Source organism: Schistocerca gregaria, chromosome 3, assembly GCF_023897955.1.
Source record: "Schistocerca gregaria isolate iqSchGreg1 chromosome 3, iqSchGreg1.2, whole genome shotgun sequence".
Classification (NCBI taxonomy): Eukaryota; Metazoa; Arthropoda; class Insecta; order Orthoptera; family Acrididae; genus Schistocerca; species Schistocerca gregaria.
In genome coordinates, this window is record NC_064922.1 from 508,587,222 (window position 1) to 508,606,554 (window position 19,333).

General features: G+C 42.2%; 1 protein-coding gene across 5 annotated transcripts in view; it reads left to right on the top strand.

Annotated features, from left to right (window-relative positions):
- The window catches only part of LOC126356311 (cyclin-dependent kinase 14), a 1,047,636-nt gene extending 1,028,668 nt beyond the window's left edge, over positions 1 to 18,968 (top strand). For all 5 annotated transcript variants that reach the window (XM_050007266.1, XM_050007268.1, XM_050007267.1 and 2 more), the window contains 2 exons: positions 710 to 800; positions 16,523 to 18,968. In XM_050007266.1, coding sequence (XP_049863223.1) covers positions 710 to 800; positions 16,523 to 16,593 — 162 coding nt within the window. In that variant the 3' untranslated portion in view covers positions 16,594 to 18,968. The remainder of the gene's footprint in view (positions 1 to 709; positions 801 to 16,522) is intronic.
- Positions 18,969 to 19,333: the final 365 nt, after the last annotated feature.

Sequence of the window (19,333 nt, forward strand, 5' to 3'; positions counted from 1 at the left end):
TTACTGAGGGATTAAAGAGGTTTTTGTAGGATAGACTAGTATCGAGCATCTTTGGAATGAACACCATAGCAACTAGTTTTTAATTCGTCCACAGATAATAGGATAGTGATATTAGACAAGCCAGCTTAATACAGCAATAAACCAAATTAAAATCGGCAAATTTATGTGTAAACACAAATAATTACTTGCATATCTTGTGTTGTGAAGATTTATACACTGTGCACAGTGCTCTTCACTATGCACATACTTACTAATAAGGGAGCATATGCAGAAATGGAGAAAAAACTGTGATAAACATATGTTGCATTTATAACCTATCTTAATTTGTCAGAGCTGTGTGAAGTGAACTTCTTTGTATTTTTATACAGTGGTGACAAATAAGTACCACTTATTGCTCATTAACAGTTCCTGTATCTCTCAAAGGCAATATCTGCTGTTACATTTTTTGTGAACTGTTCACATTGCTGAAAGTTAATAATAAAACACACACGTAAGTGAGAAGTGATTGTTCATAAGATAAATGAGAAGAACTTGAGTATGGAATAAGTCACAGGTATTGCAATTGAGGCTAGAGGAACAGAAACTGTGAGACAACCAGTATTTTATTTGACTGAAGTATTAACCATAAAAGTGTTCAGTGAAATTATTCGCTCTGTAACGTAATAAGAGAGTAGAGTCTTCAGTCAGTTTCTATTTTCTCATTTTACAGCTCAATCCAGACAACAGGATAGGTGCAGAAGATGCACTGAGGCATCGTTACTTTGCCTCACTTCCTCGGAAGCTGTATGAATTACCAGATGGTATGTTATCATTTAAAATTATTTTCCTTTTACTCATATTGCAAGTACATTCTAAGACAAAACGCACCACTAACAAGCTATGCAAATTGGTCGCAAATCGATATTGGTACAGGTATTGTCAGAAAATGGAAAACTGTAAACTTTGATGACTGATGGATGAATGTGTGATGCTACAGCAAAATTTCCCTGCAATGATAGTAAATAGAGGACATGTCCACACCAGGGCATAAAGTCCTCATAAATTTTGTTCTGTATACTGAGTTTGAAAGTAACTATGTCTCACAAACAGATGTGTGAACAATACGACAGCATTTGAGAGAGGATGTGTTATTGACTTAGTCAATTTGAGAAGCGGTTTCTTTTAAATAAATCATCCATTTTATCTGAAATTGTAATAATTTGTTTGCCTGTGCATGTACATCATATATACTGATTTCCATCCCATTGTGATAAATCCTTCATGTGCATTGCTTTTTTTCCTGGAGTGTATTTTAGGATCTCTGTATATTACTTCTTCTGCTCTCCAGGAGATGCACACATCTGCTTGTTCTGTTATTTAGAGTGAAAATAAGACTGCCGTTGAAACAGTTTAACTTACTACCAGTTTTCACTTTAAGATCTACTCCTAGAAAGAGTAGACAAAGATCACCTCATTGGTATTAATGTGTGTCATTTTTTCCACACATTTATTGAATATTAAATTAATACTGTCCTTCAGAGTTATACTTTATGTTAAGGACAATATGAGAATTCAAAGATGTTTTCTTGACAACGTTGTAGTGGAAACTGTTTGGCATTGTATTTCTACAACTTATTATGCAGTGTAAAGTGTATCTCTATATTCTGTGGATAACTCTTTGTACTTTGCAAAGTTTGTGTTACGGAGGATGAGCACAAAAGCAAGAAAAGACTAGGGAGCAACTTCTTTGAGTAGATAACCCAGTCTTGTCAAATGTCACCAAAGGAGTGTTACATTACCATAGCCATCCAGTGTATGAGTCACCATAAAGTGTCCTTGTCTTCATTATGTGACACATTGTAGAGACATTTATGATTATTAAATGGTACTAGCACAAAGTCTGATAGCAAAAAACTTTACACCACCACCACCACCACCACCACCACCACCACCACCACCTCCTCCTCCTTCACCTTTGCCCCTCCTACTAATCAAATTCTGGAGAAGAAATCTTCTACCTCTTGATTTTTAACTGGCTACCTTCATGTTCCTCTCAGTTAACTGTTATGGAGGCGCGTACTTCATCTTTAGCCAGTTAAACAGTTTTTCATTAAGTTTTCAAAGTTTAAGTCTCTGTCCAGTACAAAATTCTGCAAATGAAATGTCAAACAGCAAGGAATGTTCACAGGATATTGAGCTATTGTTACTAGAGTTTGTGTGGATGGAAAAGAAAAAATATGGGGAACAAACAAAGAGGAAGAGGAAGAAGAATAAATGTTATGGTACAGTACAGAGACTGAATTGCCATAAGATATGAGGCTGTCTTTTGAAGGAAAACCACAAATAGAAAAAGCTTTACATATTACAAACTTGTTGTTGTTGTTGTTTTCCTTAAGTTGATACAGAAACATTATAATTTAGTCAGTGTGAAGGGTGTTATGCTAGTTAGGATACCCAATTTGTATTCAGAAGCATATGGTTTTCAGTTTTTCTGCCACTTTGCAAAATTACTGGAGGTGAGGGCCAGGATGTCACCTTAAATCAGCTGCATTCACTTCCTTCCCATAAACTGGCCATCATAACTACTATTGCCACCTTTTGCGATATTCACATTGGTGAGACTGTACACTCAAACCTGTCTTACTTTCCATTTATATAGTAATGTAACAGGGAACATCAGTTTAAATGGCTCTCTGTTGGACAGATCATTTATAAAGTGTGTTGGTCACACCTGTTTGTATGCAAAATATGTGTTCACATTAATCTGCAACAGAAACTACTTGCAAATTTGGTTATTGCACGTTTTTGTTCATTTCTGCTGCTGTTTGACTATACATATTTACATTGTGTGTGTGTGTGTGTGTGTGTGTGTGTGTGTGTGTGTGTGTGTGTGTCCAGCAGCTTAATAGTATGCTTGAATAGAAAATTAACCACCTGGCATGTTAAAGGTAGTATGAGGAGCGTTCAGCAAGCAATGCAAAACTTTTTTTCTGAAAGCGGGTTGGTTTTGTTCATAATTCCAATACACCAAACAGTTCTCCAGTCTTTAGGTTACAAAATCCTATTTCCAACAAAATCTCTTTTCAATGTGACAATCTTCTGCCACCTTACTGGAAGGACCTGTATGGCGCCACTCTGCTAGCTGACATCAGTCAATGTCTTGCTGTAGCAATAAACTTCCCCTCATCCAGGTACTCCTTCCCATGGAGTGTATCATTCATTGGGCCAAACAAATTGAAGTAGGTAGGGGTGACACCTGAGAGCTGTAGGGTGGGTGAAGAAACACAGTCCAATGGAAGTTCCACGAGCTCCTCTATTGTGCCCTTATGTTGTCAGGGAGAAGGAGAGGTTCATTTGCATTGTTGTGGTGAAAAACCAAATGAAGTCATTTCTTCAATTTCCTGAGGATACCACAGTACACTTCAAGAGTTGATTGTTGCACTGTGAAGAAGTACATCAAACAGAATAACTCCTTCAGTCCCAAAAGACTGTCACCATGATTTTACTGGTTGAGGGCATGGCTTTGAACTTTTTCTTTGTAGGAGAGGTGGTGTGGTGTCTTTCCATGGATTGCCACCTGTTTCCAATTCAAACAGATGAATACATGTTTCAGTATCTGATGATAAGTGATGAAAAATTGTAACAACAAGCGCTCATAATGCACAAGGAATTCCACACTGATGGTTCTTTGTTGCTCTTTATGGTCTTCTGTTAAGTGGTGAGGAATCCAGTGGGCACACCCCTTTGAGTATTCCAACTGGTGAATGAGCATGTCAGCACTGCCCCAATGGAGACATCCAGTTGTGTAGCAAGATGTTTGATTGTGGTCTGTCAGTAATCTTGACTGAAAGTGTCCGCACACTCCAATGTTGCAGGAGTCACCACTGTATGCGGCCAGCCAGCATGCACGTGAGGTCGGGCTGGTTTACTCGACCTTATAGCAATGATGATAGACGCCTTGTCCAATGATTCACCATGCATTTGTTCATTGCCAGGTCTTTGCAGACATTCGTTAAGTACCATCCGCAGCTCATGGTCGCGTTGTCACTTCCTGAGTACAGGGTCCCAGATTAGATTTCCAGCGGGGTCAGGGATTTTCACCTTCCTCCAGATGACTCTGTGTGTGTGTGTGTGTGTGTGTGTGTGTGTGTGTGTGTGTGTGTGTGTGTGTGTGTGTGTGTGTGTGTGTTGTCGTCATTTCATCATCATTGATGAACGTGGTGAGCTTTGATTGAGCAAAGTTTGGAAGTTTGTACGGATGCTGGTAACCGCACAGTTGAGTGCCCAACAAACCAATCATCATCATTGTCATCATTAAGTACGTATGAATATCTGTGGTTTTCCACCAGAAACTCAAAGACAGATGTTTGCTTGGAACACATCCCCATTACAGACACTATTTTGAAGGTTATGTATAGAGTTGCCATCTATCAGAACTTCATGAAATTATAGGGGCTGAGGTGGTAATATTCCAAGATGTCCCACAACAAAAGCTGCATTTTTTCAATTGAAGTTGGCCAAAAGAAAGTGTGTCACATTACTTACTGAATGCCTCTCATAGTATCTGCATGTATATGGTACTGGATAAGTTATAGGTGCTGTAAACAGTCAAGCAAGTGTAGTGTTAATTTTACCTGTTTGTTCTTAGAGGACAAAATGAAACATAAGTTACGAAAGTTACAGATATAGAAAATGTAATTCTTCCCGTTGTTGTACGTCACAAGTGTACTGCCACATATTACATCACCTTCCTGTTGGTGGTGGTTGATCTAGTAGAAATTTCTAACCAAACTAGAGCCAAAAGTTGACCACAAAGAAGCAGATAAACAGCATATGTGTTGGCTCAAGATTAAAATTCGGGCAAAAATAATAATAATAATAATAATAATAATAATGATAATAATAATGATAATAATAATGATAATAATAATGATAATAATAATGATAATAATAATGATAATAATAATGATAATAATTTTGGTCCTCGCCAGCTCTTTTGTGAACAATCAATGCAGAGTGCAGTGCACCACTGGGACATTTGAACTAGAGTTGCACATATGAAGTTCTTGGTCCCCTCCTGTGGGTCCGTGGGTTAGAATAGCCCCGAGGTAGTCCTGCCTGTCATAAGAGGCGGCTAAAAAGAGTCCCTCCCCCTCAAGGGGGTAGTTAGCGCCTGCGTCCGGAGATGGACGGTTCCACGACCTATATTTGTGGTCATTTCGGTTTTTCACTTCTTCTGGTTTCTTCCTTCCTTTGGTTGGTTCCTTTCTTTGTTCTTCTCCATCTCACTGTCTGCCTTGTTTCCCTTGCCTCCCTGTTTCCCTTGCCTCCCTGTTTCCCTTGCCTCCCTGTTTCCCCTTGCCTCCCTGTTTCCCCTTGCCTCCCTGTTTCCCCTTGCCTCCCTGTTTCCCCTTGCCTCCCTGTTTCCCCTTGCCTCCCTGTTTCCCCTTGCCTCCCTGTTTCCCCTTGCCTCCCTGTTTCCCCTTGCCTCCCTGTTTCCCCTTGCCTCCCTGTTTCCCCTTGCCTCCCTGTTTCCCCTTGCCTCCCTGTTTCCCCTTGCCTCCCTGTTTCCCCTTGCCTCCCTGTTTCCCCTTGCCTCCCTGTTTCCCCTTGCCTCCCTGTTTCCCCTTGCCTCCCTGTTTCCCCTTGCCTCCCTGTTTCCCCTTGCCTCCCTGTTTCCCCTTGCCTCCCTGTTTCCCCTTGCCTCCCTGTTTCCCCTTGCCTCCCTGTTTCCCCTTGCCTCCCTGTTTCCCCTTGCCTCCCTGTTTCCCCTTGCCTCCCTGTTTCCCCTTGCCTCCCTGTTTCCCCTTGCCTCCCTGTTTCCCCTTGCCTCCCTGTTTCCCCTTGCCTCCCTGTTTCCCCTTGCCTCCCTGTTTCCCCTTGCCTCCCTGTTTCCCCTTGCCTCCCTGTTTCCCCTTGCCTCCCTGTTTCCCCTTGCCTCCCTGTTTCCCCTTGCCTCCCTGTTTCCCCTTGCCTCCCTGTTTCCCCTTGCCTCCCTGTTTCCCCTTGCCTCCCTGTTTCCCCTTGCCTCCCTGTTTCCCCTTGCCTCCCTGTTTCCCCTTGCCTCCCTGTTTCCCCTTGCCTCCCTGTTTCCCCTTGCCTCCCTGTTTCCCCTTGCCTCCCTGTTTCCCCTTGCCTCCCTGTTTCCCCTTGCCTCCCTGTTTCCCCTTGCCTCCCTGTTTCCCCTTGCCTCCCTGTTTCCCCTTGCCTCCCTGTTTCCCCTTGCCTCCCTGTTTCCCCTTGCCTCCCTGTTTCCCCTTGCCTCCCTGTTTCCCCTTGCCTCCCTGTTTCCCCTTGCCTCCCTGTTTCCCCTTGCCTCCCTGTTTCCCCTTGCCTCCCTGTTTCCCCTTGCCTCCCTGTTTCCCCTTGCCTCCCTGTTTCCCCTTGCCTCCCTGTTTCCCCTTGCCTCCCTGTTTCCCCTTGCCTCCCTGTTTCCCCTTGCCTCCCTGTTTCCCCTTGCCTCCCTGTTTCCCCTTGCCTCCCTGTTTCCCCTTGCCTCCCTGTTTCCCCTTGCCTCCCTGTTTCCCCTTGCCTCCCTGTTTCCCCTTGCCTCCCTGTTTCCCCTTGCCTCCCTGTTTCCCCTTGCCTCCCTGTTTCCCCTTGCCTTCTTTGGTCTCCGCCTCGGTCTTTGAGACAGTCTGTCCTTTCTTTCCCTCTCTCCTTTCTTTTTCCTCTTCTTCCTTCCTCCCTGTGCGTGCCTGTAGGCCGACCCACGCGTTCGCACGGGTAGCCGGTGACGGGTAACATGTAATTCCCAGCCTTGGGTAGACAAGTGAGGTACGCACGTACCCCCTGGTAAAGGCCAGGCCCAGGGAGGGGTGATTGCCTGAGCTGACACCTTCCGACCATGCCGATTGGTCCCTCCATCCGTTTCTCGGGAGGTGTGACCTGAGGTGTGAACAATCACCTAAGGCGGGAGTGCCCTCTGAGAGGGTCCCCCAAGGAAGGAGCGCACCATCGGAGACGTTGACAATCGTGGGGGATTCCTCTGCAATGGATTTCTCTTCTTCTTCTTCTCTCTCGACTTCTGCCCACAAACGGAAATTTGACCAGCCACCAGTGACAAAAGTACTACCGCCTGCCCCACAGTTCCTTGTAGTTTCTCGATCTGAGGACGGAAAGGATTTTTCCTCTGTCAACCCTTTCGTTATCCAGAAGGGCGTAGATGCCATAGCTGTCAAGTCTTGTACCAGGTTGCGCAATGGTACCTTGTTACTAGAGACTGAGAGCGCCTTTCAGGCACAAAAACTGTCTCAGGCCACACTCCTGTACACGTTCCCTGTCCGGGTGGAGGCTCACCACACTTCGAATTTGTCTCGTGGCGTGGTATATACTAGGTCACTCGATGGATTGACTGATGAGGAGATTCAGTCTTTCCTCGCTGAGCAGGGCATGACGGCTGTCCATTGTTGTTGTTCTTGTTGTCTTCAGTCCTGAGACTGGTTTGATGCAGCTCTCCATGCTACTCTATCCTGTGCAAGCTGCTTCATCTCCCAGTACCTACTGCAACCTACATCCTTCTGAATCTGCTTAGTGTACTCATCTCTCGGTCTCCCTCTACGATTTTTACCCTCCACGCTGCCCTCCAATGCTAAATTTGTGATCCCTTGATGCCTCAAAACATGTCCTACCAACCGATCCCTTCTTCTAGTCAAGTTGTGCCACAAACTTCTCTTCTCCCCAATCCTATTCAATACCTCCTCATTAGTTACGTGATCTATCCACCTTGTCTTCAGTATTCTTCTGTAGCACCACATTTCGAAAGCTTCTATTCTCTTCTTGTCCAAACTAGTTATCGTCCATGTTTCACTTCCATACATGGCTACACTCCAAACAAATACTTTCAGAAACGACTTCCTGATACATAAATCTATATTTGATGTTAACAAATTTCTCTTCTTCAGAAACGCTTTCCTTGGCATTGCCAGTCTACATTTTATATCCTCTCTACTTCGGCCATCATCAGTTATTTTACTTCCTAAATAGAAAAACTCCTTTACTACTTTAAGTGTCATTTCCTAATCTAATTCCCTCAGCATCACCCGATTTAATTTGACTACATTCCATTATCCTCGTTTTGCTTTTGTTAATGTTCATCTTATATCCTCCTTTCAAGACACTGTCCATTCCGTTCAACTGCTCTTCCAAGTCCTTTGCCGTCTCTGACAGAATTACAATGTCATCGGCGAACCTCAAAGTTTTTACTTCGTTTCCATGAATTTTAATACCTACTCCAAATTTTTCTTTTGTTTCGTTTACTGCTTGCTCAATATACAGATTGAATAACATCGGGGAGAGGCTACAACCCTGTCTCACTCCTTTCCCAACCACTGCTTCCCTTTCATGCCCCTCGACTCTTATTACTGCCATCTGGTTTCTGTACAAATTATAAATAGCCTTTCGCTCCCTGTATTTTACCCCTGCCACCTTTAGAATTTGAAAAAGAGTATTCCAGTCAACATTGTTAAAAGCTTTCTCTAAGTCTACAAATGCTAGAAACGTAGGTTTGCCTTTTCTTAATCTTTCTTGTAAGATAAGTCGTAAGGTCAGTATTGCCTCACGTGTTCCAACATTTCGACAGAATGTCCATAGGGTCATGAAAAAGGTCAACAATGACCTTGTACTGACCCGGACACTTTTCTTGACCTTTGATAGTGTTCAGCTGCCGTCGCGCATCAAAGCGGGCTACAAGGTTATTTCTGTTCGCTCCTAGGTCCCGACACCTATGCACTGCTACCAGTGTCAGTGTTTTAATCACACTCACCAGTCTTGTTCCAATGCGGCTAAATGTGTCACTTGTGGCAAGGATGCCCATGAGGGTGACTGTCCACCTCTGTCTCCTCGTTGTGTGAACTGTCAGGGTGACCATGCAGCGTCCTCCCGCGACTGTCCCATCTACAAGGAAGAACGCTGTATACAGGAAATTCGGGTCAAAGAGAAAGTGTCCACCTCGGCTGCTCGCAAGCTATTTGCCAGTAGGAAGCCCATGCTGCTCCCAGCGGGGAAATACAGTACTGTCCTCGCCTCTCCTCGAACTACCAGGGAGGTGGCGATGCAGACATGCGATCTGACCTTCAGCACTACGGTCGTCCGTTTGGCTAGTGCTAAGATCGCCCAGTCGACGTCTCATCTTCCTCCCGTCACCCCTCAGAGACAAGCACCTTCATCAGCTTCTGCCAAGATGAAGACCCAAAAGTCCGATGCACGGGCCTTCAAGAAGGAACCGTCCCGTGCAGACTTCCTACGTACCTCGAACTCCCAGCCATCGACCAATACTTCCACAAAACGACTTTCCAAGAAGGCTCATAGGAAGCACAGTTCTCCTTCTCTGCCACGGCGCATTTCTTCTCCTGCGCCACCCAGCGGTTGCCGCCCCATGCCATCATCCGCTTCGCTGCACCACTGGTAGCCGAACATCTGGCCGTTCACCAGCGGAGGAAGCTCCCCCTCCCGGCCATCTTAACAAGACGGCCGATGAACCTATAGAACCAATGGACGATGACTGTCCGCTTACTGCTAGTGGCGGCAGTGCTCGCTCGAAGCCAGGCCCTCAGCGGCCTTTGAGGTGACCCTTTCTTGCATCTTCTTCTTCTCACGATGGCACTTATCCACCGGAATATTTGCAGCATTCGCTCCAACCGAGAGGACTTAAAGCTGCTTCTCCGCTCGCACCGTCCGCTCGTCGTAGCCCTCCAGGAAATGAAGCTACGCCCATGCGATCAAATTGCCTTGGCACACTACACCTCTGTGCGTTTTGACCTACCCCCTGTAGCAGGTATTCTGGCACATGGAGGGGTTATGTTGCTGGTCTGGGATGATATTTACTACGTTCCCATCACATTGCACACAGGCCTGCAGGCAGTTACCGTCCGCATTACTCTCCCCACTTTTACATTTTCCATTTGTACCGTTTACACTCCATCGTCGTCTGCCATTACCAGGGCAGGCATGATGCAAATTATTGCTCAGCTACCTGCACCATTTTTGTTAACTGGAGACTTCAATGCCCACCATCCTCTTTGGGGCTCTCCAGCATCGTGACCGAGGGGCTCCCTGTTAGCAGACCTTTTCAACCACCTCAATCTTGTCTGCCTCAATACTTTCCTTTCGTACACATCTCACACCTATTCGCATTTAGACCTCTCTATATGTACTACCCAACTTGCACACCGGTTTGAGTGGTATGCACTTTCTGATACATATTTGAGCGACCACTTCTCGTGTGTTATCCATCTCATGCATCATACCCCCTCTCTGTGCTCAACTAGTTGGAACATCTCCAAAGCAGACTGGGGGCTCTTCTCTTCCAGGGCGACCTTTCAGGATCAAACCTTCACAAACTGCGATAGTCAGGTCGCACACGTCACGGAAGTCATTCTCACTGCTGCTAAATATTCCATCCCTCACACTACTTCTCCACGTTGCATACCGGTCCCCTGGTGGATTGAGGGAAATGTTCCCGCATGCTGGCACGAGTCTATTGTTGTACCAGTTCCTAAGTCGGGGAAGGACAAGCACTTGCCTTCCAGGTATCGACCCATCTCGCTTACCAGCTGTGTCTGTAAGGTGATGGAGCGAATTGTTAACTCTCGTTTGGTTTGGCTGCTCGAATCTAGGACTTACCAATGTACAATGTGGATTTCGTAGGCACCGATCTGCTGTTGACCATCTGGTTACCTTGTTGACCTTCATTATGAATAACTTCTTGCGGAAGTGCCCGACTGCGGCTGTGTTCTTTGATTGGGAGAAGGCTTACAACACCTGTTGGAGGGCGGGCAGTCTCCGCACCATGCATACATGGGGCCTTCGCGGTCGCCTCCCTCTTTTTATTCGTTCCTTTTTAATGGATCGACAGTTCAGGGTAAGTGTGGGTTCTGTCCTGTCAGACACCTTTCGCCAGGAGAATTGGGTGCCACAGGGCTCAGTTTTGAGCCTCGCTCTCTTCGACATAGCGATCAATCCAATAATGGATTGCCTCCCAGCTGATGTATCAGGCTCCCTTTTTGTGGACGATTTTACGATCTATTGCAGCGCGCATGTTTCCTGGAGCGCTGTCTTCAGCGTTCTCTTGACCGTCTTTACTCCTGGAGTGTCGCCAATGGCTTCCGTTTTTCTGCCGAGAGGACAGTCTGTATTAACTTCTGGCACTACAAAGAGTTTCTCCCACCGTTCTTAAGACTCTCCCATATGTGGAGACAACAAAATTTTTAGATCTTACATTTGACAGGAAACTTAGCTGGTCTCCACATGTCATATTTGGCTGCCCGTTGTACCCGTTCTCTAAATGTCCTCCGTGTTCTTAGTGGTATGTCGTGGGGAGCAGATCGAACCGTCCTACTTCGCCTATATCGGTCGATCGTCCAAGCTGGATTATGGGAGCTTCGTATACTCCTCTGCACGGCCGTCTATCTTACGCCGCCTCACTACATACAACATCGGGGTTTACGTCTTGCGATCGGAGCGTTTTATACTAGTCCCGTCGAGAGTCTTCATGCTGAAGCCGGTGAATTGCCCCTCACCTACCAGCGCGATATACTGCTTTGTCGTTATGCCTGTCGACTACTGTCAATGCCCGACCACCCGTCGTATCGTTCATTCTTTGACGACTCTCTCGACCGTCAATACGGGTTGTATGTCTCTGCCCTGCTACCCCCTGGAGTTCGCTTTTGTCGCCTCCTTCAACACCTTGATTTTTCACTCCCTGCACCCTTTAGAGTGGGCGAGAGCCACACACCACCTTGGCTCCAGGCTCAGGTTCGTGTTCACCTTGACCTCAGCTCGCTCCCAAAGGAGGTTACCCCCAGTTCGGTATACCACTCCCGTTTTGTCGAATTTCGTTCGAAGTTCATTAATATGACCTTCATTTATACACATGGCTCTAAGACCAATGACAGGGTCGGGCGTTCTTTTATTGTTGGGGCACAAAGTTTCAAATACTGGCTACATGGCCACTGTTCGGTCTTCACAGCTGAGCTCTTTGCCCTCCACCAGGCTGTTCTTTACATCTACCACCACCGACATTCTGCTTATGTCATCTGCTGCGATTCCCTGAGCGCCATCCAGAGCCTCCGTGATCCGTATCCGGTTCACCCTTTCGTGCACAGGATCCAACGCTCTCTTCAGCAGCTGGTGGACGACGGTTTTCCGGTTACCTTTATGTGGGTTCCCGGCCATGTCGGTAGCCCTGGGAACGAAGCTGCAGATGCCACGGCCAATGCTGCGGTTCTCCAGCCTCGGACAGCTTCTTGTTGTGTCCCTTCATCAGATTGTAGGAGGGTCATTTGTCAGCGCATTTTATCGCTGTGGCATGCCGATTGGGCTGCACTTACGGACAAGAAGCTTCGGGCCTTGAAACCTCTTCCCGCAGCTTGGACGTCCTCTTCTCGGCGGGAGGAGGTCGTTTAGGCCCGGCTACCAATTGGACACTGCCGGTTCAGCCATCGCCATCTGCTGACAGCTGCACCGGCGCCGTTCTGCCCATGTGGGCAATTGTTGACGGTCCGCCACATTGTAATGTCCTGTCTGGATTTTACTACACTGCGTCTTGATCTTGGCCTGCCATGTACTCTGGATGCCATCTTAGCCGATGACCCAGGAGCTGCTGCACGCGTTCTTCATTTTATCAACTAGACAAACCTGTCTAAGGACGTTTGATTATGCTGTCTTTTTTTTAAAAAAAAATCCTATGCCTGTTAATACGTCTTTTATAGTGTTGTCCCATTTAGTTGCTGTTTTAGCCTTGTGCCTCGCGGTGCATTCCTAACTTAGTCTGGGCGCTAATGACCATTGTAGTTGTGCGCCCTAAAACCACAAAAAAAAAAAAATTAAATAAATAAATAAATAAATTTCTTGGTCACTCTTGCCTGTAAAACACAGTTACAGTGAGTAGTAGAGCTACAGTGGACCACAGATTGTGTGCTCATATATATCTGTCTATAAACATAAGATGCGCAGTGTTGCGATCATTGTAATCCACAGAAAGATTATCTAATGGATTACATGCATTGGATGGTGAGAGCGGGAGATATATCTAAAGATGATGTGAGGACATTTTAGTTATACAGAATTGAGTCCTTCAGCTGAGGTGGTGGATAATTTGAACCAGAATGCCTACAGGGAGCTATCAGAAAACACTATTTTGTCATGTTTCCATCTTAATTATGATTGTAGAATTACCAGTTGTTGTGACAGGAGGAAATGGAGACTAAAGTTTTCATAGAATACATCATAATGTCTTTATCAACTGAGTATTTTAACTGTTTTGTTTACTGATGCGAGACTTAATATACATTGCTGTCATTTCCAGTAGCTTGTTTCAGATTATGTGAGCAATGAAGATGAAAATTTCATCTCTAACACTGGCAATGTTGAGCATCAATGGCCAAAGTTACAGTATGTAAAATACGCCGTAGAAAGTATGTGCCAAGCAAGGTAGTGTGGGACGGGAAAGAGCTGGTGTGGTTAGACAGTCTCATTAGAAAACTTCTACAAAAACAGAGGGGGCTTCATTGCAAATGTAAACATAGCTGAAGCCTCACAGACAAACAAAAACTGAACAAAACCAAAACTCGTGTAAGGAGAGATGTCTGTGGAGCATTCAGTGTATTCAAAAGTAAAATTCTATGACTTAATGGAAAATCCTAAGAAGTTTTGGCCTTACATTAAATCAGGAATTGGATTGAAGCCATTTGTCTAAACATTGAGAGATCATAATGGTATCAAAACTAAGGATGACACAAAAAGGACCAAAGCACTACATATTTCTCCAAAAATGTTTCACTGAGAAAGTTACCAATTTAGTTCCTCCTCAAATTGTCACGTGAACTTCAAAATGACAGATACTGAAATGTGTGACAATGGGATAGAAAAGCAACTGAAGTTGCTTAACAGATGAAAGGCCACTGTGCCTGATGGGATACTAATATGATTCTACATAGTGTGCTACAGAACTAAGTCATCTTGTAGCTGCAGTGTACATCAGGCCACTGGAGGAGTGAAGTATTCCTGGTAATAGGAAAAAAAATGCAAGTCATTCCTATTTTCAAGGTGGGTCATTGAACACCACACACATCCATAGTTCTAAATCTCTGACTTGGACTAGTTGTTGATTTTTGAAATGTTTTATGTACACATATTATGACATTTCTGGAAATTGGAAATGTCCGCTGTAGGAATCAACACGAGTTATGAAAAAGATTCTGTGAAACCGAGCTTACTCTATTAGTTTATGAGACCCATAAAGCAATAGGCGCTGGCACTCAGGTTAATGCAGTGTTCTTTGATCTAAAGAAGGCATTCAATACAGTTCTGCACTGCCTCTAAAGAACAAAATATGAGGATCTACAATACCAGGACAGCTGTGTGATTGAAATGAAAAATTTCTGGCACACACATCACAGCTAGCATATCATTTCCAGTGGTGGTAAGTCTTCAGTTGTAAAAGTAATTATGGTCTTATCCCATGGAAGTCTTAAAGCACCATTAGCTTTCATATTATATATAAATGACACAGTGGACAGTGTTCAAAGTTCCATGAGGCTTTTGGCAAATGATGCTGTTGTATAGAGAGAAGATGCAATGCTGGAAAATTGTAGGGAAATGTAGAAAGACCTGCAGAGATTGACACTTTGTGCAGGGAGTGGTAATTAACCCTCAACATAAGCAAATGTAATGTATTAAGCATGAATAGATACAGTCTAATTATTGTACTATTATATGACTATTCTGCAAACATTGGAAGCAGTCATATCCATAAAACATGAAGTAGTATGTATATGAAGTGATTGAAACTGGAATGACCACATAGAACTAACTACATTCAAGGCAGATGTCAGACTGAGATTCTTTGTAAGAATCCACATGAAATGTAGTCCATCAGCAAAGGGACTAGTTTACAAAATACTCATTCTATCAGTACTTGAATATTTCTCAGCAGTCTAGGAGCTGTACTAGACAGGACTGATAGAGGAAATAGAAAAGACACAAAGAAAAGTAGCACATTTTGTTACAGGTTTTTTTTAGTAAGTGCGAAAGCATCATGGAGATGCTCAGCCAATGCAAGTGGCAGTCACTGCAAGAGAGGCAGTTCACATCATGGTGTGGTTTGCTATTAAAGTTTCAAGAGTATATATTCCTGTAAGAGCCAACTAATATATTGGATCCTCATATACTCATGAAAAGACAGATGAACATAAAATCAGATTTGACACACTTACCAGTAATCATTCCTCCCATGAACTGTTTGTGCCTGGAACAGGAAAAGGGGGACGCGACACTGGTGTACAAAGTACCCTCCATATCACACCGTAAGACTGTTTTCAGAGTATAGATGTAGATGCAGGTAGAATTCACAGATTTCTTTCTCATGAACTTAAAGGAACTGTGACATTAGTACACACATAATTAAAATTATAATCAAAATTATGAAGTTTGAGAAGTTTTGTCATATTAAATTGCAGGTGCTAAAGGGATATTATGTCTAGTAGAAGCTGCATTTTTAATGCACAAACTGTTAATTTCCATTTTTGTTTTGTTTTGTAGATTTCCTTTAAGTTAATTTTAGGTTACTTTCTTTGTTTAGCATATAGCACATGCCACTGAACCAAATTAATAATTAGTCAAAATTAAACAAAAAAATAGTATTAGTAATGTGTTTGGGAGAAGAGGTTTGTGTGCTTAGCAGCTAGCATAATAAGAGAGAAAAAGTTGGAAACTCAAATTTGTAAAGTCATTTTTAGCCTCAGAACCTCAAAATGTTGCAATGGTGTAAAGATACTATTTAGTTTTTTGCTTCCCCCCACCCCCTTTGCCCTTTTTCTTGTGTTTCCTGTATGTTTTGGAACATTTTGCCATTGCTCTTCTCCTCTATCACCCTCTTTGTGCTTTAACTACTTTCTCTTTGTTTGTTGCTCTTTCCTATTTCTAAACATTTCTTTCATCTTTACTCTCTGAGTTAAGTGTTCATCTTTTGACTTCTTTTTTTATGTGCTGTACATCGTTTGAACACATTGTCATAAGGAGCTAGGTGGTGGTAAATTTGTGTTTTGGAGTGGGTTTAATGTTCAGTGAATCTGCTCTGGGATGCCCATGGTTACACCTCTGGATATGAAATATATACAAGTATTTAAATAAATGAATAAATTATCCTCTTCTTGTCACACTAGATTTGCTAATAATAATGATACCATTGTTCTTTATTGTATTTAGTTCAAATATTGTATTTAGTTCCAATATTACTAAAAGTTCACACATTCTTCTGCTTCACAGGATCTATGTGCTTATAATGTCTGGCTTACTTTTCTGTCACATTGCCAAATATGATATTCAAAGAAGAAAACTAATCTGGCAGCATGTATGATGATCATAGAGATGTTGGAAATTATGGAAACTAGCCATTGTTGTATTTCTAAATTTGCATATCTTTGTTGTGTTCCTGGCAGGCGCTAGAGAGATTTTCTTCTCTGCCACAAAACTGAAAAACTCTTAAATGTATAGTGTTTTCTGAAACTACATGTGTATTTACGTACATAATCTTCTTTTTCAGAAAACTCCATCTTTAGTGTAGAGGGAGTCTACCTGTTTCCTGAAGGACGGTCTTGTTCTGTGAAGACCTGAGGTTCGTGGGAATTTGCCATATATTCACCACCATCATGAAAAATGTGGCTGATGGTTGTACTGAAGCTTATTGATGGCCATAAAATTGCCTTGGTGTGTGTGAGAGAGAGACAGATAAAAAAGTGACTTGATTGGCTGTAACTTGTTGACACCATCAATATTTTTGTTTATTTCGGATGGAACAGCTCAGGGACGATTGTTATGACTGTTGAGATTTTGACGTTATGAACATTGCTTGCTCAAATCACATTTGCTTACATCTACTGAGAGTACAATAAAAGTGTTCTCAGCACATGTGTGATCTGTCTTTAATGCAGTTTTGTAATAGCCAAGGCAATATGTACCAGACGAAACATTTTTTTCTAAATAGGTACAATGTTGTGTTTCAGAACTGCCCTTTATGATTGCAGTACTTTACAACTCGAATTTTAATAGTGAAGATGAAAATTTCCCCAATGAGTGAAAAAATTAGTAGAATGAAACTAAAAAAAAGTACTTTTAATGGTGAAATTTAAGCGGAGAGGATAAAGTAGCAGTGCATTAGCAAATCTATTCTAATGGCTTTCATCGAAGAAAACATTCTCACCTGTTGCCATAAATTTTGCACGGCTCTGCACGTTCATTCCTTCCAGAGTGCTCAATTATTATTGTTGATCTACTTATTCAGGCTGTTTAGCAAGATGATATGTATTGATTTGTAAATAAAAGTTAATGTGAAGACATCTCTCTGCTTCTTACAGTGTATACTTTCTGTGCTTTGTTCAATAGTCTGAAGTAATGTATGCACAAATGTGTCATGTACTGCTCATAGTCATTGTATAAAAATTTATGTGGATTATGGCAAAGGAATAGTTTGCTGGGAATAAGCTGTTTCGGGAAGACCCGATCAGTGTGTTCTAGATCTGAAATGTGATTTCTCTATTGACAGCATGTAAAATGTTCCTGTTTCATTCTGTTTACATATATTTTTTAGCAACTGTATATGATAAGGGGCCAACAGTTATATGTAAGTAAAATAAGAACTGGATAAATTTGTTGAACCATCAAATTCTGTCTGGTGGTATTTTCAAATAATAACACTGTAAGCGCACATTTGTGTTGAGATACTGACTGAAATTGTCAGTAAATATAGCAAAACAAATGGATTTGCTTGGTAACTGGATACTTCTAATGTTCATGAACAGGGTGTTTCGATTCCTACGATATTCTTGTATGGTTCACTTGCTTTTGGCCTTGAAGAGTGTATGTGCTGTTGTTGGTAATGTTGCTATTTTCTTAAAATTCGATTTGCAGTTTCTCTATTTTAAAGAAAAGTCAATGAACGATATACACTGCACTGAACTGTCAGATTCTATGTAATATATTTTAGTTGACTATGTATTCATGATGTGCCAAATAACTCTTTAAGTAGCAGTGTTTCTGCAGTCAGCAGTCTGTGGCATTTGAACTGTGATTTTTCAGAGCATTAGAATTGATTCACGACAATCCCATTTTACTTCCCATGCTCTAAAACCAAAACGGTGGAATAGTGAGGCTTAAAATTACTTTCATTAGTTTAATGAAGTACAATAAAAAAATTAGAGTAGGATGATGTGACATGTTGGTAATTTTAGGTACAGGAAATCATTTTCAGCCACCCACTTATTTATTAACTGTGGGAGTTTACTAGTATATTTTTATAAGCATTTGAATTAGTGTAAATTATGATCAGCACACATTCTCCCTTGTAATGTGGGAGAAACCGTGAAGTACAAGAAAACCTTCTTACAGTTTTTCAGATTCCAGATTTTCTCCTAAAATTAACAGTAATATTATATTAACTTACGAACATGGGGGGGGGCAAACCAAAATGTTTGTCCCTGGTTAAGTTCGAAGTTCTTAATCACTTACCTGTATTTATGACATAACTTACTTTTTTTTCAATACTTTGATGAGAAGTATTAGGACCAACATGTCACCTCAAGTGGGTTGGTCAAATTTAGGTATAGAGGGTAACACAGTACTATGTTTAGGAACTAGGGAAAAAATTCAGAAGTGTTTTGAAAGGGAGAGCACTATTCCATACTGCACCAACCCTTGTCCTAATTTTTTACAAATAAATCATTTGAGAAACAATTATGTTCAGACAAAGCAGTTATACAGATATTAACAGAGGTGATTAGTAGCACATACATCTTCTGCTTGTATACTGAAAGAAAGAGCAACAGACTACAAACATTTGTATGACTTTTCAGCACCTCTTAGTTTACATTACAAAGAGTAATTTAATATTATACATGATAATATACATGTAAAATTTAAAATGTAAATAGTTATTGGTTGTTTATACCACTAAAAATCATGATCGGATACTTAATAAATGTCTCTTTGTAATATTGTGGTTTTTTTGTAATACCTTCACTTTGACCTTTCTGTCATTATTTAATTTTTGTGCTTTTGTGAGACATTTGTTTTTCTTATTTAGATGATACAGTTAGCTATGTATCTGCTTACATATTGTATATTAGTTTTTCATCTTATACAAAGATCTAGATTCAAGAACATTGCTTCTGAAGAAACAGCACTAAAGATGTTGATGTGCTAAATGTAGTCACAGTAGAGTAGCTACGTTAATGCCTGTGAACGTCTAGCACATTCTGCACAATGTACTTAATATCAATTTATTCTATCCAGACTTATTCCTCACTATTTGTTTTACACAGGTGTGGAAAATACTTAAATTTTAATATTTGTCAAAAAA